General features: G+C 29.3%; 2 protein-coding genes across 6 annotated transcripts; both read right to left on the reverse strand.

Annotated features, from left to right (window-relative positions):
* Window positions 1-8,968: 8,968 nt before the first annotated feature.
* LOC107032344 (tropinone reductase 1) lies at window positions 8,969-12,457 on the reverse strand. The gene is made up of 5 exons (XM_015233941.2): window positions 12,296-12,457; window positions 11,292-11,499; window positions 10,971-11,187; window positions 10,330-10,445; window positions 8,969-9,702 (listed from the first exon to the last, which is right to left on the reverse strand). The coding sequence occupies exons 1-5, from the start codon at window positions 12,367-12,369 to the stop codon at window positions 9,523-9,525; spliced, it is 795 nt and encodes a 264-aa protein (XP_015089427.1). The 5' UTR covers window positions 12,370-12,457; the 3' UTR covers window positions 8,969-9,522.
* A 2,898-nt stretch (window positions 12,458-15,355) lies between these two features.
* LOC107032047 (DNA ligase 1-like) lies at window positions 15,356-20,069 on the reverse strand. 5 transcript variants are annotated; one of them, XM_027912515.1, is made up of 4 exons: window positions 19,806-20,069; window positions 16,497-17,496; window positions 15,975-16,115; window positions 15,356-15,794 (listed from the first exon to the last, which is right to left on the reverse strand). In XM_027912515.1, exons 2-4 carry the CDS (start codon window positions 17,401-17,403, stop codon window positions 15,550-15,552), a joined length of 1,293 nt encoding a protein of 430 aa, XP_027768316.1. In that variant the 5' UTR covers window positions 17,404-17,496; window positions 19,806-20,069; the 3' UTR covers window positions 15,356-15,549. The 5 variants fall into 5 exon arrangements, with proteins under 5 accessions (XP_027768316.1, XP_027768317.1, XP_027768315.1 ...); XM_027912516.1 differs by having other exon boundaries at window positions 15,356-15,774; window positions 15,955-16,115; XM_027912514.1 differs by adding an exon at window positions 17,711-17,911 and having other exon boundaries at window positions 15,356-16,115; window positions 19,806-20,056.
* Between the last annotated feature and the right edge of the window lie 318 nt (window positions 20,070-20,387).

Raw genomic sequence — 20,387 nt, forward strand, 5'->3', positions numbered from 1 at the left:
GACGGTCCGTCGTGGGTTCCGTCGTCTCAGCCAGTTTTTCCAGAAATAAAATCTGCTGCTCAAAACGACTAAACAGGTCGTTACAATATTTGAAATGTTTAAAATTAAAAGATATAAAAATATTTGATACATTAAATATTTTTTCATGAGTTTTAAGACTATCAAATTTAAATGTTTCTATTATTTACTTAAAGGATGGTCTGATTCGTGAAATAAAAGATAATAACCCTACGATAAAATGTGAAATTACATTATTTCGCATTTGGTTGATTTTTTATTATGAGATTAGTTTTTATTTTTATACCATCTTCAAAAAGAGATAATAATTTTGGAATAAATATTATGATGACAAAAATACCCTTCAAAGACTCTTCTCGCGAAGTCCTTTGATTAGTAAAGTTTCATTTATCGAATTTGCGGTCAATCTTGCTAAATAATGAAGATGAATGATTCTATATTCGTCTAGAATATAGTTAAAATTGAAAATAAAAAGTCATACGACCATATATGTGTTTTATATTATTTCTTATATATTTCATTTTTGATCCGGTAAATCAAATATCTACCAAAATAAATATATCGACTAAATAATCTCGTAATTTTCATATTATAATCCATCTATAATTCGTTCATCCAGCAAATGATCCCTTTAATTATTCAAAGATTTGTCTTTATTCTTGCTTTTTCATATTTTATGATTTCATTTTTTATTCTTATTTTTTCATGTCCCAAGAAAGATACAATACATACCTTCTCTCCGTTCAGAATTATTTATCATGTTACGTTTTTTAAAAATTAATTTAACTAATTTTTAAAATTAAATTTGATCATATTAATTCAATATTTTAAATAAAATAAATAAATATTCTAAAACTATATGAAAAATACTATAAATTATAATTTTTTACACATAAATATGATGAAAAAATTTGAGTGAATTAGAATCGGATAGATAAAGGTACGTAAGTCGATATTTTTCTATTAAATGAACGGCAAATACAATGTTAAAAACCTTAAGGGATAAAAAAGGGACAATTTTCACATATAGCAAATAAAAAATTCATATATGCATGCTATATCAAAGTTTGCATAATTGCGCTCCATAACAAACATATAATTGTATAATTCGCTATACATATACAACTGTATAATTCGCTGGCCTAAATTATATAATTCGCTGGCCTCGCTGTACATATACAATTGTATGATTCGCTGGCCTAAATTGTATAATTCGCTGGTCTATTTCATTGCAATTGCATAATGTGCAATTCTATAATTTGCTGGCCTATTTAGCTGCAATATGTGAATAAAATTTGATTTACACACAATTGAATCGAAGTAAAATGTTTGTATATTATATAATTATAAGTGTATAGGAAGAAGATATATGTTTTTCTCTCGCTTTATTCAAAAATAGAAACACAATTTATATACTTCTGTCGTATAAAGCGAGAGAAAATTGTATTTCACTGCAATTGTATAATTCGTAATTGTATAATTCGCTGCAATTTTGTATAAAATTTGTATTTGTATACAATTGAATCGAAGTAAAATATTTTTAAATTGTATAATTAAGTGTATAGCACGAAGATATATGTTTTTGCATGTGTATATATAATTTTCTCCCGCTTTATACAAAACATAAACACAATTTATACACTTCTGTTGTATAAAACGAGAGAGGCGAGCGAGAATAAGAGAGTGGCGAGCGAGAGTTTTGGGAGAGAGGCGACTGGCAAACTTTGGCAAACGTTTGGTATGGGGCACAATTAAATCAAACAGTAGCTACTCCATCTATTTTAGGCTATTAGTTTGTCATTATATACAATTGTATCAAAAAAAAACACCAATCAATTTTAACAACGTTTATCGCTCCGGATGAAATGGGCCGACTCATGGGCTTCACAACTTAAATCTACAAGCAAAATAACAATTGACCCAGTTAAGGTCTGGACTGGGCTTAGGGCAAATGATACAGTGTATCAGATCATACTCCTGTATCACAATTAAGTTATATCGTTTATATAAGGGCAACTTTCACATATAGCAAACAAAAAATTTCATATTTGTATGTTATAGCAAACTTTGCATAATTGCGCTCCATAGCAAACATAAAATTGTATAATTCGCTATACATATACAAGTGTATAATTCGCTGGCCTAAATTGTATAATTCGCTGGCCTATTTCGCTGCAATTGTATAATTCGCTATCCTATTTCGCTGCAATTGTATAATGCACAATTGTATAATTCACTGCCTATTTTTACTGCAATATTAAGTGTATAGCAAGAAGATATATGTTTTTCTCTTGCTTTATACAAAAACAGAAACACAATATATACAATTCTGTTGTATAAAGCTAGAGAAAATTGTATTTCACTGCAATTGTATAATTCGCAATTGTATAATTCGTTGACCTTTTTCTCTGCAATATTTGAAGTAAAATGTTTGTAAATTGTATAATTAAGTGTATAACACGAAGATATATATTTTTGCATGTGTATATACAATTTTCTCTCGCTTTATACAAAAGAGAAACATAATTATACACTTCTGTGTATAAAAGCGAGAGAGGCGAGCAAGAATGGAGAGTGGCGAGCGAGATTTCTGGGAGAGAGACGCTGGCAAATTTTAGCTAACGTTTGCTATGGAGCACAATTAAATCAAACCCTAGCTGTTCCATTTATTATAGGTTATTAGTTTGCTATTATATACAATTTTTCAATATATATAATAGTTAACTACAACTGTCTATGAATATAAAATACTGATTAATTTTAATTATAATCACATCTAGGTTGATCCACTTATAATTAGTGGAAAATACTTTATGAGTTGTGCTGATATCTTTGCTTTTAACACCAAAATGGACATAACGTGTATATTTAAGTAATATCACTCCTCAGATAGGCTAATTAATAATTTAATCTTCAAAATTAATTTGGGAGGGACCAAATATATTCTGCTCTGTCATATATATTCTCATGTTTCTTTTTTTAATCAATATTATTTTTTTTTTCTGGATGCTATTGCTGCTAGTATTTTTTATTTTCGAATATCTTTAATATTTGGAAAAAAATGACGATATATTTTTGATTTTGTCTTTCTTAATATATCTTTTTAATAAAATTAGCTCATTATTATACAAATGATCTGAATATATCTATCAAAGTAAGAGTTTTAATCTTAAGTTAGTTTCTTTTCTAAAAATTATGCATGGATATATTAAATTATTCTCATGCATAACTTTTTCAAAGTCTTTCTAAACTTCTTTTATTCAACGACTAATTTAATTATTATTAAAGAATGATAAAAGTCTCACATCGATTGGGATGAAATTTTTGAAAGATTTTGAACAATCTTCCTCTCTTTGAGCATGCTTTCGGAATATAAATTAAGTTCAACATCTAATTTAACATGGTATCAGAGCAGGACTCGTCTCACCCAATGTTATGGGATCCCCAAAATCAAAATAGTCCACACATCAAATGTCAAACACTGAGCGTGTAGCGAGGGTATTAAATGATTAATGAGATGATTGAACTTGTTATAAGAGTAATCCTTCTCCGTTAAGCTAGAATATAGATATCAATTGCTTTTAACCTCACTTGTAAAATTACGTCGAATAAATTATGGTTGCGATTCTTTGTCATATTTTTCCATAGCTTTATTTGCTTTGTTTTCAGTGCTTGAATTAATTTATTTTATTTTATTCTTTTGGTAAATAGGCAGTAAATAGTAGCTGTTGTGATAGGTACTGTCTCTATCTTAATTCAATAAAAAAAATTCAGAAGAAGACAATTCAATGACTCCAAAATCAGTCAGCTTTTTCTTTATTTTAAAATCTTTTCACCATGACCTGTCTTTCATGTGCTCTTCCACATGCATTCTCTACCCATAAATATATATTTTTATAACTTAAAAAGTACATTATACACTGTCATACACCAACAAATTATCATAAATATTTGTATATAGGGAATGTTTTTTTCTTCAATTTACCATAGGGAAAAAGCGTAAATGTTAATTTGTGATCTAGAGTCGATATAACATTTTAACCTATATTAAGTATTATAACTATAACAAATATCTACCCTAATAGATAAAGAGTTGATATTTTTAAAATTTTTTTTGATTAAATTGATATTTTTTTGAAAAATATGGTTGGATTTGAGTATGTGGAAGATGAATGGAGTAAGTTTTTTTAAATGAAGTGACATTTTTAGAATTTAAAAGTTGATTTTAAGAATATTATAAACCAAGAAATTATCAAAAATATTCATATTAAGGGAATGACTTTTCTTCAATTTACACAAACAGGAAGAGGTTTTTGATAAGTTTTCAATAACCGTAGCTATTAAACATAAAAAATAAATTAAATTTTACATAAATTTTGTAGCGTTAAGAGTTAATTATATTATATTTTATTTTTTTTAAATTATAAATTCATTAAATTTGGTGGAATATGATATATCTCAAAATGTTTCGATACATTGCTTCTTGGTTTAAGATATATGTATTTAATTGATATATTGCGTTAAATGATGTACCCGTCCAATACATTGTCTAAATTGTGTTAGTGTTATATCCGACTGATACATCACGTAAAGTATCGTCTTGCTACATCATAGTGATGCATCCAATCGATGTATTGCGTAAAGTCATGATCTGACTAATACATTGCGTAACGTATATATTTATAATTTTTTCAAATGATATGCAATTTTAGAAAATATAATAAATTAGGTCATGTATTTAGTTAATTTTTTCCTTAAAAAAAAAGATTTACCCAAAAAATATTTTGCTTCGAACCAAACAACCCCCTTATCATAGACGGAATCAGGTTAGAAATTTGGAGATTCTAAATCAATTTATTTGTGGTTCACAAGTTAATATACATATCTTTATTTAATTCTCAAATACAAATATAAAATTTACAAAAAAAATTAAAAAATTTATCCGTATCCATAAACCCTACCTAGATCTGTATTTGCCCTAATTCTCCACTTTTTCAACTACTATATGATGGTGAGCTCATAGAAGCTTTTGATCATTGAGAAATCGAGTGTCTCTGCAGCTTTTTTTTTAAAATTTATATACTTCCTCTTCATTGCTAAATCATATCAAAAAAGAGAATTAAATTAAATTCAAATGAAAATGAAGTGTTTGGAATGAAGACTGATCCAAGATCCTTCCATTTTATTTATTTTTCTTCTCTTTATTCACATTTACAATATTTTTATCGATCTTTCTTTGATATATATTTTTTTTGAATCGAATATATAATCTCTCTATCTCTAATGATGGAACTAAGGTCTACGTACATTTTACGTTTTCTAGACTCTTATTTTTGAGATTATACTGAATGGATTATATTGTTATTATTATCGTATTTATTTTTACAATATCCTTCTATTTTGTATTTGGTTCTTAGATTTATTTTTTTGTTTTTCAATATTGTCCATCTTATATTTTTACTAGGTTTTTTTCTCTTTTTTAATTTTGTGAGACAAATATATAATTAAGATAGTGATCTCGGACCAGGCTTCATTCCTCACACTCATTTTCTATCACCTCAAACAAACAGCTCCTTGTAAATCAAGATAAGTACTTTAATTAATATCTTTTTATGTTAATTACTAGTACTAATTATTAGCGTTGTTTTTATTTTACACGTCTCTTAATTTTTTACTCTATGAGGTTAGGGTTTTATGTTTTTAACGTTGTATCTTTGATTACTTTCTACTTTCTACTTACATAAGACACGGTAAGATTGCGTACAAACGTCCTTCTTCATATTCTATTTGTAGAATTTTATCGAATATGTTATCGTTATAGAACACTATTTTTCATGTGCTACCATAGAACTTCTAGTATAGTTGTTTATTTGTTGAGATATAAATATTTTCAATTAGGTCAAATTTGGTTTAGGGTTTTCTTTAATAGAGGACCAGAACTATATATATATACATGTATTCATAAGTTTATATTGTTATAATTGCTACCTCTTTTAGATTTACAAAAGAGAAAGAGATTAAAATCTAAAACTATTAAAGGTTAGTATCATAAAAAATAATCTCTCTTTCTTTTACTATACTTAAACTGATTGGCGATTATTATTCAAGTCGTAGAAATAGTCTCTCGCAGAAATGTAAGATAAGACTGTGTATTATGAACAATAGAGTATAGTATAATGTTTTAGGTTAGTGAATATCCTCTAATTCATAGGTACTAGTAAGAAAATATTAAAAGTATGTCTCACACACATAATTAATGAAATTATTGTCCTTTTTCATATTTTCTTGCATGGTTGTATGATGGATTTGTATATACTGATATATTCTATGAGTCAAAAGGATTTATGAACAAAAAAAAGAGTTGCATATGCTTAATTAACACCTTGTTTGAATGGCTGTTAGTATTGTATTGTCAATTTTAACTTAATGTTTGTATCGATTGTTACTTAAATTTTATTATATCATATTGTTTAAATTCATCGTTAGGTAATGACAAAAGACTCATTTTATGTAACAATCGATTTGGTGCAATTACGTTGTTACCTTAAAATTTTCTTCTAATTTATCTTTATTTGTTGTTTTAAAATCATATTTTATCTTTTATCCTACCATTTCATGATAACTCTATTCCTCACCCAACTTTTCTCGTAGGTTTATCACTTATGAATCTGTGACATTATGTAATAACGAAGAACGATTCATTGTATCCAAATACTGTATTCAATAAGACACTATAAAATAATATAATACATTATGAAATAATACGTACAATCATCCAAACAAAGTGTAAAGCATGAGTCAAACACACAAGAAGTTGAAATATGAATTGCACCAAAAGCAAATCAATGTCACTCCAAGCTATTATATTGCTTTTAAAACAATTGCAAGTAAATTTCATCAAAAAGGCAAAATTTATTTGTAGCACTCATACAAAATAGCTTATATTTGAAGCACTTTCACTTCAAGTAACATTAATGATCCATCCTTTTTATTAAACCAAAAAATTAAAAAAACCACGTGTTAGTAAGATAATTTGAATGAAATCTTATAAAACTTGTGATGTTAAAAATATCAAAATAATTGTACAGCTATAAACATATATTAATAAGACAATTTTCTCTAAAAAGGGAAAATAAGCGTATAAACAAATATATACTAGTTAATTATCTAACATAACTATAGTTTGTTTTAATTATAGTCTGCGACCTACTTTTAGCTATAATTACGTGGCTCAACTTTTTAGTTTTGTATAATTCGCACGTTTGTATGATATGAAATTTGTATCATATAATTTGTATAATATAGTTTTGTATAATATAATTTGTATAACTGTTTACACTTCATATGTTTGTATTGTATCGATTCGTTATTTCAAGATTATACAAAAATAACTAAATTATACAAAATTTACCCGCAAATTATACTAATCCGCGTATTATACAAACAAGACTACAACCCATAAATATGCAAACTTTATCTATGAAACATAATTAAATTTATTATAATAGTAAACTATGTTTTTTTCCTGATATTCATATGAAAACAGGACAAATTCAAAATTATTGCTAGAAAATATTATTTATTAAAAAAAATTTCACATCTAAAGCTCGAAATCGAAATTTAGAATTGCTTCTTCAATGAGTGGAGTTGAATTTAGAATTTTGTCCTTGGCCCAAGCACAAGCCTCGAATTCATTGTTATTTGACTTATGGCTCCTATAAAAATAAATCAAATGGAAGTTTTTGGGAATTTATAGTATTATTTTTTAAATATTTGATATCTATGATAAACTTTATTAGTTTAAATTTATAGCACGGATGTATGGTTCCCTCGTTGTTTAAATTAGAATTTTGAGACGTAAATTCTTTTTTATTACTGTAATTTTTTTACATATCATTTAAGATCTGTTCGAAAAGTCGTTAGATAATTGGAATTGATGTAATTACTCGGACAGTAATTACTATTGTTTGTTTGTCACATTATAGTTACACTGTAATTAGACATTCATAAGATTATATGAAACTTTAAAAATATAGTTAATTATTTAAACTTTATATTAGACCAATAAGAAACTTTGTAGATGATATTAAATTAAATATTTAAGACACATGTTATTTTTTGAAAATATATTAAATAATAAACATGTGCTTTGACTAATATTATGGAAAAATAATTATTTTTTATTTTTTTCAGATTAATATATTTCAATTGAATATGTTACCCTCTACAATTTTTAAAAGTGTATTTTAAATGTGTCCACGTGTATATATTTAAAAAGATGTAATATTTATGATATTTACGTAATCACATATATACTTTTAAAATACTATTAAATTATACTAATAATATATATACTCAATGAAATTATAATAAATAGACATTTTAACGTCGTTTCTTTCTCCATTTAAATATTGTCCTTTTGATTTCATGCTCAGTTTTTCATCTATAATAATCTATATAATCCTTCTTCGTGGTTGTGAATAAAAGAATAATTTATTATTTGAAATTGCCTTTCAATAATTCATATTTAATTTATAACGATATACTCCCCCTTTTCGATTTAACACAAAATTATAATGTATGTTGTAAGGGTTTTTTGGCAACATATACATTTTAACGTCGTTTCACCCTCCATCTAAATGTAATCCTTTTCGATTTCATTTTCAATTTTTTTGTCTATAATAATTTATATAATCCTTCTTCGAAATTGTGAATAAAGGAATAAATCTGTTTTTTGAAATTGCCTTTCAATAATTCAATAGTTTAGATTGAATGGCTATGATTAAGTTCCAAATTTTAATGGAAAACATACATTGTGGTCCATGACTATAGTAAATGTGGTTGGTGTTCATAAAAAAAAAACACAATCATGTCTCAAACTACATGTTTAATTATAAATAGTCTTTTGCTATCAGATATACTGAAATATAGAGAGAGGCGAGCAGGAACGAAAGAGAAATGAGCGAGATTTATTTATGTATCCTAAATACATGCTAATTGCACTGAATACATGTATCTATATGTATTTGACATTATTCACATGTACATGAGATAACAACTAATACAAGAGTGGCAAGCGAGATTTGTCTATGTATCTCATATACATGCCAATCACACTAGATACCTGTATATAAATAATGTGATTCATATGTACTTGGGATACCAGAGTGATGTGCGAGATGAGAGGGAGGCGGGTGAAATTTGTCTATGTATCCCAACGAATCCACTTGGATATATCTAAAACACATTACAATTATTTTTGTCCCCAAGTATCACGAAATACATATATCTAAACGTACCAAAATCTGATAACATTCATAATATAAAAAAATTATCATGTATCTAAACAATTACCTCGTAAACTTACGAAATTTCGATGAGGTACCCAAATAACAAACACATGAAAATGGAAGTGTGTAGTTGAAGAACACAAGCACATGGACATAGAAATTGTTTAAATAATATTGGGCCCATGATAGGCCCAATAGATTACAAAGCCCAAAGTTAAAACCCACCATTAGCTGTAAATCCACCATCGGCCCATATAATTTGGCCCGTAATATAAGAAGCAGCTGGGAAGCAAAGAAAAGCTACTACTGCTGAGACTTCTTCGGGCTTTCCGGCCCGGCCCAAAGGAGTCTTAACAACAAAACTATCAATTTCTTCTTTTTGTTGAGGATTTTTCTGCAACAAAAAATTAAAATATTAAAAAAATAATACATAAATTGTTTTCTTGACATGTTTATGTTATGAATAGATATATGAACACATAAAATTTTTATTTTTGGTACGATATAATAACTAATTCGCTTCACTCATATTTGACTTTAGAGTCGATTATATGAATTTTAATTTTAATTTGGATGATAACTTTTTTCTGCTTTCAATCATAAGATCGTGAGTTTGAGTCAGTAAGGAGGAAAAAAAGGATAGAAACTCTTAGGAAGAGATTAAAAGACATCTTATAATGGTAAATATAATAAATATATCGTCCTCCGCTTAAGAAGTGACAAAATTCCTTCTTTTAATTTGTTAATATCATACAACTTTCGTACGATTGACTTTAGATCAATTCTCACGTTATATCTCACTTTAAAAGAAATGAACTCGTTTCGTATTGCGATTCAATTCTCATGATTAAGTACACTTATTTATAAAGTGAAAAAATAAATTCTTTTTAATTCACGAGAACACTTACTTTTGAGATATTCAACAAAACTTTTTCAAACGGTAAATAAATAGCATTATTGGTAGAAAATTGATAGATAAAAAAACTAAAATGTCATAAAAATAATTACTATTATATATTACCTTAATTGCTGTTTCAATAAGTGGGGTTAAAATGACTGCTGGAGCAACTGAATTGACCCTAATATTGTCCTTGGCCCATTCACATGCCAAGTTCTTTGTCATTTGATTTATTGCACCTATATAATTTTTAATAATATAAGATTAAAAAAATGGTTGCCACCAAATATAAAAAAATAAACTAAAATAGGACGATAAATTCAACGATAACATATTTAATGTATGAGATTTGGAAAGAATAAAATATACACAGATAGACAGACCCTTGCCCTACTTTGGAGGTAAGTAAAGAGGTCGTTTTTGTATAGATCCAGGAAAAAAATCCAAAACAGTATAGAGAAAAAAATAAACATAAAATAAAAAATTCATGATTAAATATCATAGACAACTTATCATCTTAAACAACACTCTTAATAAGATAAAACATATTCAAATTACAAAAATAAAAATAAAAATTCATTCACGTTAAATAATGAATTTTTATAGGTCTAAAATCATAATAACACTGAACCTAAATTAAACTCAAAAATTAATGTACATAAAAAAGTTAAAACGTTAACTAAAATCATATAAAACAAAATAACGTTTGATTCACCAACATGAAAGTTAATTTTAAAATTCTGAATTTATCGCGTAAAGATTACCTTTAGAAGCGGAATAAAGAGAAAGAGAGGGTAATGCTGAAAATCCAGCAATAGAAGAAACAAAAATAATATTTCCATTTTGAGAAGCCTTCAATAATGGATAAGCAATTTGAGATAAATGATAAGCAGCTTCAAAATTAGTTCCCATAATTATATTATAATCTTCTTTTGTGAAATCTTTAGCTTCTTTATATATCACCACCCCTGCATTATTCACCTTAAAAAAAAAAATTATACATCATATATACATATGTATTACGTATTAATAACATAATTTATACTATTAGGTTATTTTAAAATCGCGAAAATAATTAGTCTAACCAAAATATTAAGCTTTCCATCAAATACATCTTCGATAGTCTTCATAAGTTTTTCACGTTCAATATGAGATAATAAGTCACAAACAGAACCTTCAACTTTAAGTCCTTTTTTTCTCCAAATATCAAGGCATTGTTGAAGTTCATTTTCATTACGTGAACATGTATATACTCTTGCTCCAAAATTTGCCAATTCTTCCACTATAGCATACCTAAAAACAATTAAAAAGGTGATGATAAATCAAATAACAAAGAAAAATTAAAAAAATATATAATGTTTTTAGTGTGAATTAGCTTATGGTGAACAATAACTAACATATTTAGTGAAATTTTATTAAGTAGGGTCTAGAGAGGATAGAGCAGAGGCGGAGTCAGAATTTTTCAATAAGGAGGTTCAAAATCAGTAGAATGGACACATGAAATAGCCGAAGGGGGGTTTTCGGCATCTACTATATATATACATATATAATTATTTTAATCATGTATAAATAATATAATTATCCCCACCGAAATGAGTTCGGATGAACCCCCTTCTAGCTCTGCCCCTGGAATAGAGTGTACGCATATCATACCATTTACCTAGTGGAGCTAAAGAAACGGTTTTTAAAAAATCCTAGGCTCAAGTTTATCGAGCCCAAGTAAAAACATAAGAAAATAATGAAGAAAGTATAGCCATTGATAAGAAATAAACAACAATAAGAATAAAACAGTGGGATAATCGAAAACATAATAAACAACATATGACAAAAACTACTACAACAAACACTAACAAGCCTAAACCTTTGCAAGATATCTTCTACCCTAATACACAATCTACATATGAAAAAATAATGTAAAAATAATTAGCGACAGACAAAACTGTATAGCTAAACAACAATATATTCATATTAATCCCAATTTAGCTATGATTGCCAACAAATTATATGAAAATTCAATTAATTTGAAGGTTTTTTAGCAACAAATTAGTTAGAAATCATCAATAAACTTAAGGGAAATATTAGAACTCACCCTATGCCTTTGGAGCCACCAGTAACAAGTGCAGTGGTGCCTTTAAGACTCCATTTTTCTCTCAATTCTGCCATTTCTGGTTTATTTATATTTATTATTTTTATTATTTTGTGAAAAAAGCTTTAAAAAAAGGTATGATTTAGGGTTATTTCACTTTGTCATATATATATATATCACTTGTACGTAAGCTAGCATTTGGCCATTAATTTTTAAATATCTTTGACAAATTATTTTTAAGTGACGTTTAAATTTAATTTACGTGTTATGTTTGAGTCTAACCGTATTTATTCAATTTAAGTAACAATGTGTGGTTGATAAAAAAATCTAAGACTTATATGGTTATCACATTAATCTAAGACTTATATGGTATCATAAGTAACAATCTGTGGTTGATAAAAAATCTATGACTTATATGGTTATCACAATAATCTAAGACTTAGGGCCCGTTTGGATGAGCTTAATAAAAGCAACTTTAAAAAAGTACTTTTGAAAGTGCTGAAACTTATTTTTAAAATAAGCAGTTATGCGTCTGGATAAAAGTGCTGAAGTTGCTATGCCAAACGTGAAAAGGAAAAAATGGAAGAAAGAGATGTTAGGGTTATGTGGGTAATTTGGAGATTGTATAAAAATATTAAGGGCAAAAAGATAAAAATGTGGTCAACTTAAAACAGCTTATAAGCTAAAAAAAAAGCACCCCTATCCCAGCTTTTAACTTTTGGCTTAAAATAAGTTTTTTTTAACTTAAAATAAGTTATTTTGAATATTGCCAAACAGCTAAATAAGTCAAAAATCAGCTTTTAAGTCAGTTTTACCAGCTTTTAAACTGAGCCAAACAGGCTCTTATATGGTATCATAAGTAACAATGTGTGGTTGATAAAAAATCTATGATTTATATGGTTATCACAATAATCTAAGACTTATATGATATCATAAGTAACAATGTGTGGTTGATAAAAAATCTAAGACTTATATGGTTATCACAATAATCTAAGACTTATATGGTATCATAAGTAACAATGTGTGGTAGATAAAAAATCTAAGACTTATATGGTTATCACAATAATCTAAGACTTATATGGTATCACAATAATTGTACTCCCTCCGTTTCAAAAAGATTGACCTAGTTTGACTTGAACGGAGTTTAAGAAAAGAAAGAAGATTTTTTAATCTTGTGGTTCTAATTTAAAGTTATGTCAAATGTACCAAAATACCCTTTAATCTTGTGGTCTTAAACATGTCACGTGGAAAGTTAAAGTTAAAGTGTTGCCAAAAAAGGAAAGAAGTCATTCTTTTTGAAACAGACTAAAAAGAAAATAGGGTCATTCTTTTTTAAACGGAGGGAGTAATTAATTTAGAAGGTGAAAGTACCTTCCAAAAATTTAATAATTTAGATCAAATGATTATAATTAAGTTGCAATTTGTAATGGAACTATAGTAAATCTTGTAGATTTTCAAAGAATTTAAGGTGTTATATGTTGCAATTTGACTTTTTATTTTTACTTAAAAGCTACTTTTTAGAATTAATTAAACGTGCTCTTTAGTATTATAAGATACATTTCTATAATATCCATAAAGACCCCAATCGCCACCCCACTTCGATTTTAATAGATAACTAACCCCCAATCGCTACCCCACTTCGATTTTGATAGATAACAAACCGTGAATATCCACCCCAACCTTACCCACTTCAATTTTGATTGCCATGAAATTTAAGAAAATATCTTCATTATGAAGAAGTATAGACCAAACTAAGCCATTATATAAAGCAATTTACCAAAATAATTTAAAATTTTACAAAACTAGTATAAACGTATTTCACAATAACATTTTAAGATATATTTTATTTTTTAAAGGCTGACGGCGTTAGATTAATATACGTTACTCATAGTAACGTTTTACTCCTAAAATATTTCTCACAGTAACGTATATCAACATAACGCTGTTAATTTTAAAAAATGAAATATATCCTAAAACATTACTGTAAAATACATTTAAAATGGTAGGATCAAAAATAATTTTCTGAGACTTCATAGTACAGTGAAACTATAGATCCATCTTTTTATGTCTATCAAACAATGTTAAAATACGGATCTGAGTAAATTGACCAAATTACTATGATTTTGATTCGATTAGTTTTATAAGATACTTGTTATTTTTCATAACAATAATATCAATTGTCCATTAAAATTAGACAGATAGGAAAATATCACGTACTCTCTCTATCCAACGCTATTTTAAAGTGTCCAACAACACTTGTTCACTTTATGAAATCAGTAGATAATTTTACTTAATTTCTAATTTACCTTATTATTAATTATAAATCATTTTTACATTTTTCAAAACATTGTATTTATCACTATCTCCGTCCACTTTTAATTATCATGTTACGTTATTCGAAATTCAATTTGACTAAATTTTAAAATTTTAAATAATATTATATTAAATCAAACATTTTAAACAAAAATAATAGTTAGATATTCAAAAACCATACGAAAAGTACTATAAATTATAATTTTTACATATCAATATGATGAAAATACACCACAAAATATTAATCAAGATTCTTGTAATTTGATTCTAAAATGAAAACCACAACAATTAAAAGTGAACAAAGAAAATATTTAAAAAGTGATATAGTGAATTTATCCTACTTATGATTTCTTAAATAAATGTGTGAACTCAATAGCGGACAAGAATTATTGAACTAAAGATGTAATAGTTTTTGTCTTTATTGAAAATTTTTTAACCTAAAACGTTAAGATTCTCAACTCACTTTATTGACCAGTGGGAACACCCCTAGTTGCCAACATTCAATACATTTCAATTGGAAATGAGACAGAGACTCATCAATACTTTACTTAGTTTGTAGATGCAATTGCCTAGACCAACGACCATAAAACAAGATAGAAGGATGACGACAACGAAAACAACGATAGAAAAGACAACAACATATTCAATATAATCTTACTACAAGTAGAACATATAAAGGGTGGTGTGTGCGTAACCTTGCCTTTGTAAAGGTAGAGCGGTTGTTTCCAATAGACGAGCAAGACAGGAAGAGGAAGTGAAAATTTGTTAAGATGAATTGCAAAATGTCAAAATATATGAGAACTTGATACAGATATCATCTATATTTTTTAACTTATTTAAGACAAGTAGTACATTTCTACATGACAGTGGAAGAAAAGGATACACAAACACTGTATTAGTATACATAACAGTATTATGAAAATATACTACTCACTGTTCAGCGACTACTCGTCGTGTGCCTTCGATTCAGCATCTTTGGGACTCTCAACCACTGCTAAGTTCTTATCTTCTGTTTCTTTTATTGTCTTCAGGATGTCTGCTTTTTTCAGCTGAAGAGCTTCCAGTTTGGCATTGATCTTATCCAACTTGGATTTCAACTTACTCAGATCTTTGCTTTTATATTTGTCCTCGAGTTTTCTCTTCTTCTCAGCTTTATCCTTTTTCGAATCCTTTTCTTTCTCATCCTTACCTTCCTTCCCCTTCTTCTTGCTTTTACTTTTCTCTTCTGCTTCATCGTCGGATACTTTCTTGTCTTCCTCAACTTTTAGCTCTCTTGTGGCGACTTCAGCTGCATTCGCCTTGACTTTCTTTTCTTTATCCTTCTTCTTGCCTACTTTATCATCCTTCGCCTTTTCTTTCTCATCCTTACCTTCCTTCCCCTTCTTCTTGCTTTTACTTTTCTCTTCTGCTTCATCGTCGGATACTTTCTTGTCTTCCTCAACTTTTAGCTCTCTTGTGGCGACTTCAGCTGCATTCGCCTTGACTTTCTTTTCTTTATCCTTCTTCTTGCCTACTTTATCATCCTTCGCCTTTTCTTTCTCATCCTTACCTTCCTTCCCCTTCTTCTTGCTTTTACTTTTCTCTTCTGCTTCATCGTCGGATACTTTCTTGTCTTCCTCAACTTTTAGCTCTCTTGTGGCGACTTCAGCTGCATTCGCCTTGACTTTCTTTTCTTTATCCTTCTTCTTGCCTACTTTATCATCCTTCTCTTCATTATCTTCTTCTTCCGACAAGTCTTTGCTTTTGTCTTTCTTCTCTTTATCCTTCTTCTTCCCTTTTACATCATCCTCCTCTTCTTCCTCCGACGCCTCTTTGCTCTTATCTTTCTTTCCTTTATCCTTTTTCTCTTTCTTTTCCTTATTGTGTTTCTTCTCCTTGTCCTTCTTCTTGCCTACTTTATCATCCTTCTCTTCATTATCTTCTTCTTCCGACAACTCTTTGCTCTTCTCTTTCTTCTCTTTATCCTTCTTCTTCCCTTTAACATCATCCTTCTCTTCTTCCTCCGACTCCTCTTTGCTCTTATCTTTCTTTCCTTTATCCTTTTTCTTTTCCTTCTTGTGTTTCTTCTCCTTATCCTTCTTCACAACTTTTTCATCATTCTCTTCTTCGCTCTCGTTCTCTTCGTCTGATGCCCCTTTTTTCTTGTCTTTCTTCTCTTTATCCTTCTTCTTCCCTTTTTCAATATCCTTCTCTTCTTCTGACTCCTCTTTGATCTTGTCTTTCTCTCCTTTGTTCTTTTTCTCTTTCTTCTCCCCTTTTTCGTCATTTGTTTCTTCCTCCGACTCCTCCTTGCTCTTGTCTTTCTTCTCTTTTTCCTTTTTCTCAATCTTAACTATCTTGAGTTTCTTCTCCTCTTCTTCTTCCTCCGTTTCCTCCTTACTCTTGTCTTTCTTCTCCGTTTCCTTTTTCTCAATCTTAACTATCTTGAGTTTCTTCTCCACCTTTTCATCATCGTTTTCTTCCTCCGACTCCTCCTCGCTCTTCACTTTTTCCTTTTTCTCTTTCTTAACCTTCTTAAGTTTCTTCTCTTTATCCTTCTTCTCCCCTTCTTCATCATCCTTCTCTTCCTCGGTTTCTTCCTCCGACTTCTCTTTGCTCTTGTCCTTCTTTTCTTTATCCTTTTTCTCTTTTTTCTCCTTCTTGTCTTTCTTCTCTTTTACATTTTTTGTTTCATCCTCCGACTCCTCCTCACTCTCCTTGCTCTTTTCTTTATCCTTCTTGTCTTTCTTTTGCTCCTTCATATCATCAGACTTTTCTATCTCTTTCTCGACTTTGAGATGTTGTTCTTCCTTTTCCATCTTTTCTTCTTCTTTCCCCGGCAATAACAGTTGTTTCCGCTTCCTATCCAAAATAGTCCGCGCGTCAATGCGCCTTCAATTTCTCCGAGATATCTGAGATGGAGATGCAAAATTAAGAAAACGGTAAGTCTATCATTTTCATGTTTAATAATAAAAGCATTAAGTAGAAAGACAATATCGCCAGCACGGAAGATTTTTCTCAAAAGGATGAAGAACGAACAATGTTTTCGAGGGCTGCAGTAAATAAGGTATCGGGGGGAAGTTGGGTGACATAGACAAATAAATACACATGTGGTAACTTCCATACATCAAGAGATGAAAAGAACCACAGTGGAGGATAAGGAGTCCATAACTTGACTCGAAAAAAGATCTCGATGAAACGTGTCCTATATTCTTACTGCACTTCTATATTCCATGCCACTTTATACTTCCAGCTTCTAACTATTCTTCAGCATATCTTCTCCATAAACCCCACTTAAACTGTAGTTTTTTTCCTTTTTCGATCTTCCTGTATCATACTAAGATATAATCAGTGAACTCCATTACCTGTAGGCTGTAAAGAAACTATGATTTGATTCACTACATAAGCCAGGTTTTCCCCCAACTCGAATTAAATGCAGTTTAAACCTAATGAAACACAAACTAGTCTCCAGCAAGGATGTTCACGCTTCAATGAAAGTTTAGTGTAGTGACACACTACCTATGAGTTACACATGGGAAGCCAACTGAACTATTGAAGTTTGGAAAATCGTATTAGATCAAAGCCAAATATAAAAGGTAAGTCGACAAAATGGAAAAACGGGCAGTACTTCATGTTCTCCCTAAGCCGCACCTAATGGTAGTTTATCTACATGTTCATTCTTTCTGTAGCATTCTAGAGATAATCAGTGAACTGCCTTACATATAAAAAGACTATGATTTGATACACCACTACATAGCATTTCCCCCCCTAATGTCAAATTCAGATTCAGAGAAGCCATAACAGCAACTGTAAGATTCTACGATAGATCATAGTCTTGGCAATTGAAGATAACTCAGAGAAGTCACTGTTCATAGACACACGGTAGACACAATATAGATTGTCATTATTCGACATGCGAGCTTGCTAACATAACCGGTATAAAGCCCGTCAAAGGAAGAGGGTTGTGATAAGTTGATAGTCAGTGTAAAACTAGCACATTTATGATGAATCCATGCAATACAGAATACCACCACAATTATCCCAATTAATCACAATTCACAAGGCAGACACGAGAAAGAGTAGGCTTTCTTGTTTCCAAATTTCTTTTTCCTTTTCTAGTGCTCCTCATGAGCATACAGAAACTTACTGGATGATAGTAACAACAACGTACCCTGTGTAATCCCATAAGTGAAGTCGGGAGAGAGTATTCTATACGCAAACCTTACCCCCTACCTTATGCAGGCAGAGAGGTTGTTTCGAATCCACCACTCGACTCAAATTAAGCATATCAAAGCAGGTTAGAGAAGGGAAGAAGGGAATATAGTAATGAAGAGAAGAGAACAATAGCACAACAAATAATAAGAAAATTGAAACAAAGGAAGTAACAGGTAATGCTACAATCGAAGAATAAGATAATAGTTAGTGAACTTACTGGACAATCACAATCACAATCACAATCAATCAAAATGGCAAGTCTCCAATAGAAAAAGGAAGGTGATACTGACATAAAAGATATACGTCCAATACATATTTCATTTAGTAATTTCCAAGGGGGAGTGGGAATGGATCCTAGTAAAGATTATTAACCCCAAATTAACATCACATCAACTACAACAACATATCCATACACAGAGCTTAATCCTACCTTTACAGGTTAGGGAGACTGTTTCCAATAGACTTCGGCCCAAAAGAGGTGTAATCAAAGCATGATTAACAACAAAACAAGATAAACAATGCAACATGTAGTAGGAGTATTAGTCAAAAAGAAGAACAAGATACTAAGTGAACACTAAATAAGGAGATTATGAGAAAGAGGAGAGTAGTAAGCTATAAAATGAATCCATAGAGACCCTCCACCACCCACTCACCCACCAAATACATTAGCATACAACAATCTCAAATTCTTCAATACAACAAAACTATCAATTACACATTAAATTAATAAACAAGAAACCCAATAAAAGATGAGACAATCTCAGCAAAAGGAATCAACTATCACCCAACATTTACAACACCCATTTGAGATCATCAAAATAAAAATTTACCCTTTTCACTAAACAGCAAAAAAACCCAATAAAGAACCAATTTTTACACAATATCAACAATACCCATTTGAGATAATCAAGAATAAAACACACCCTTTTCAATAATCAGCAAAAAGAACCAACTTTTACACAATATAAACAACACCCAATTAAGATAATCAAAAAATAAAACTTACCCTTTTCACTAAACACCAAGAAACTCAGTACCCAATATGAACAATGAAGAAATAGATATGTTCTGAATATTACAACAAATCCAAAAACTTGATAATCTATTTATAGAAAAAAAAAAGATCTATATAATCTATAAGCCGCGTATTAAACGCAACATGGAGAAATTGAATATAGACTTTAAAGTGTCGGTAGATATGAGATATCAATTGACTTTTTCTAAAGTTTAAAACTTTAAATTTGGGGAAAAACAGAGTTTTTTTTTGGGTTAAAGAATCAAAAGAAGAAGAAGGTGCCAGAAGTGTCATCAATGTTGTTTATGTGTGTGACACGTGGCTATTGTATGTTGATTTGAATTGAGAAAATTGCGATTCACCAATAAATGAAAATAAACCGGAAAAGGGCCTAAAATACCCTTGAAGTATTGAAAATGGTACAAAATTACCCTCCATCCACCTATTGGCTCCAAAATGCCCTTTTCATCCACCTATTGGCTCCAAAATACCCTTGTCATCCACCTTTGGGTTCAAAATTGACCACTTTTTGAATTGTTTTAAAATTAAACTCTTTAAATATTTTATAAAATA

The sequence above is a fragment of the Solanum pennellii genome, chromosome 10 (genome assembly GCF_001406875.1).
Source record: "Solanum pennellii chromosome 10, SPENNV200".
Taxonomy (NCBI): domain Eukaryota; kingdom Viridiplantae; phylum Streptophyta; class Magnoliopsida; order Solanales; family Solanaceae; genus Solanum; species Solanum pennellii.

Coding starts and splice junctions, on each gene's coding strand:
- LOC107032047 (XM_027912513.1), bottom strand. CDS start 17,403: ATGGAAAAGGAAGAACAACATCTCAAAGTCGAGAAAGAGATAGAAAAG. Junction 16,129..16,509: donor AAGAAGATAATGAAGAGAAG/GATGATAAAGTA, acceptor GAAAAGGCGAAG/GATGATAAAGTAGGCAAGAA.
- LOC107032344 (XM_015233941.2), bottom strand. CDS start 12,369: ATGGCAGAATTGAGAGAAAAATGGAGTCTTAAAGGCACCACTGCACTT. Junction 11,500..12,295: donor GGTGGCTCCAAAGGCATAGG/GTGAGTTCTAAT, acceptor AATTGTTTTTAG/GTATGCTATAGTGGAAGAAT. Junction 9,703..10,329: donor TTATTGAAACAGCAATTAAG/GTAATATATAAT, acceptor TTTTTGTTGCAG/AAAAATCCTCAACAAAAAGA.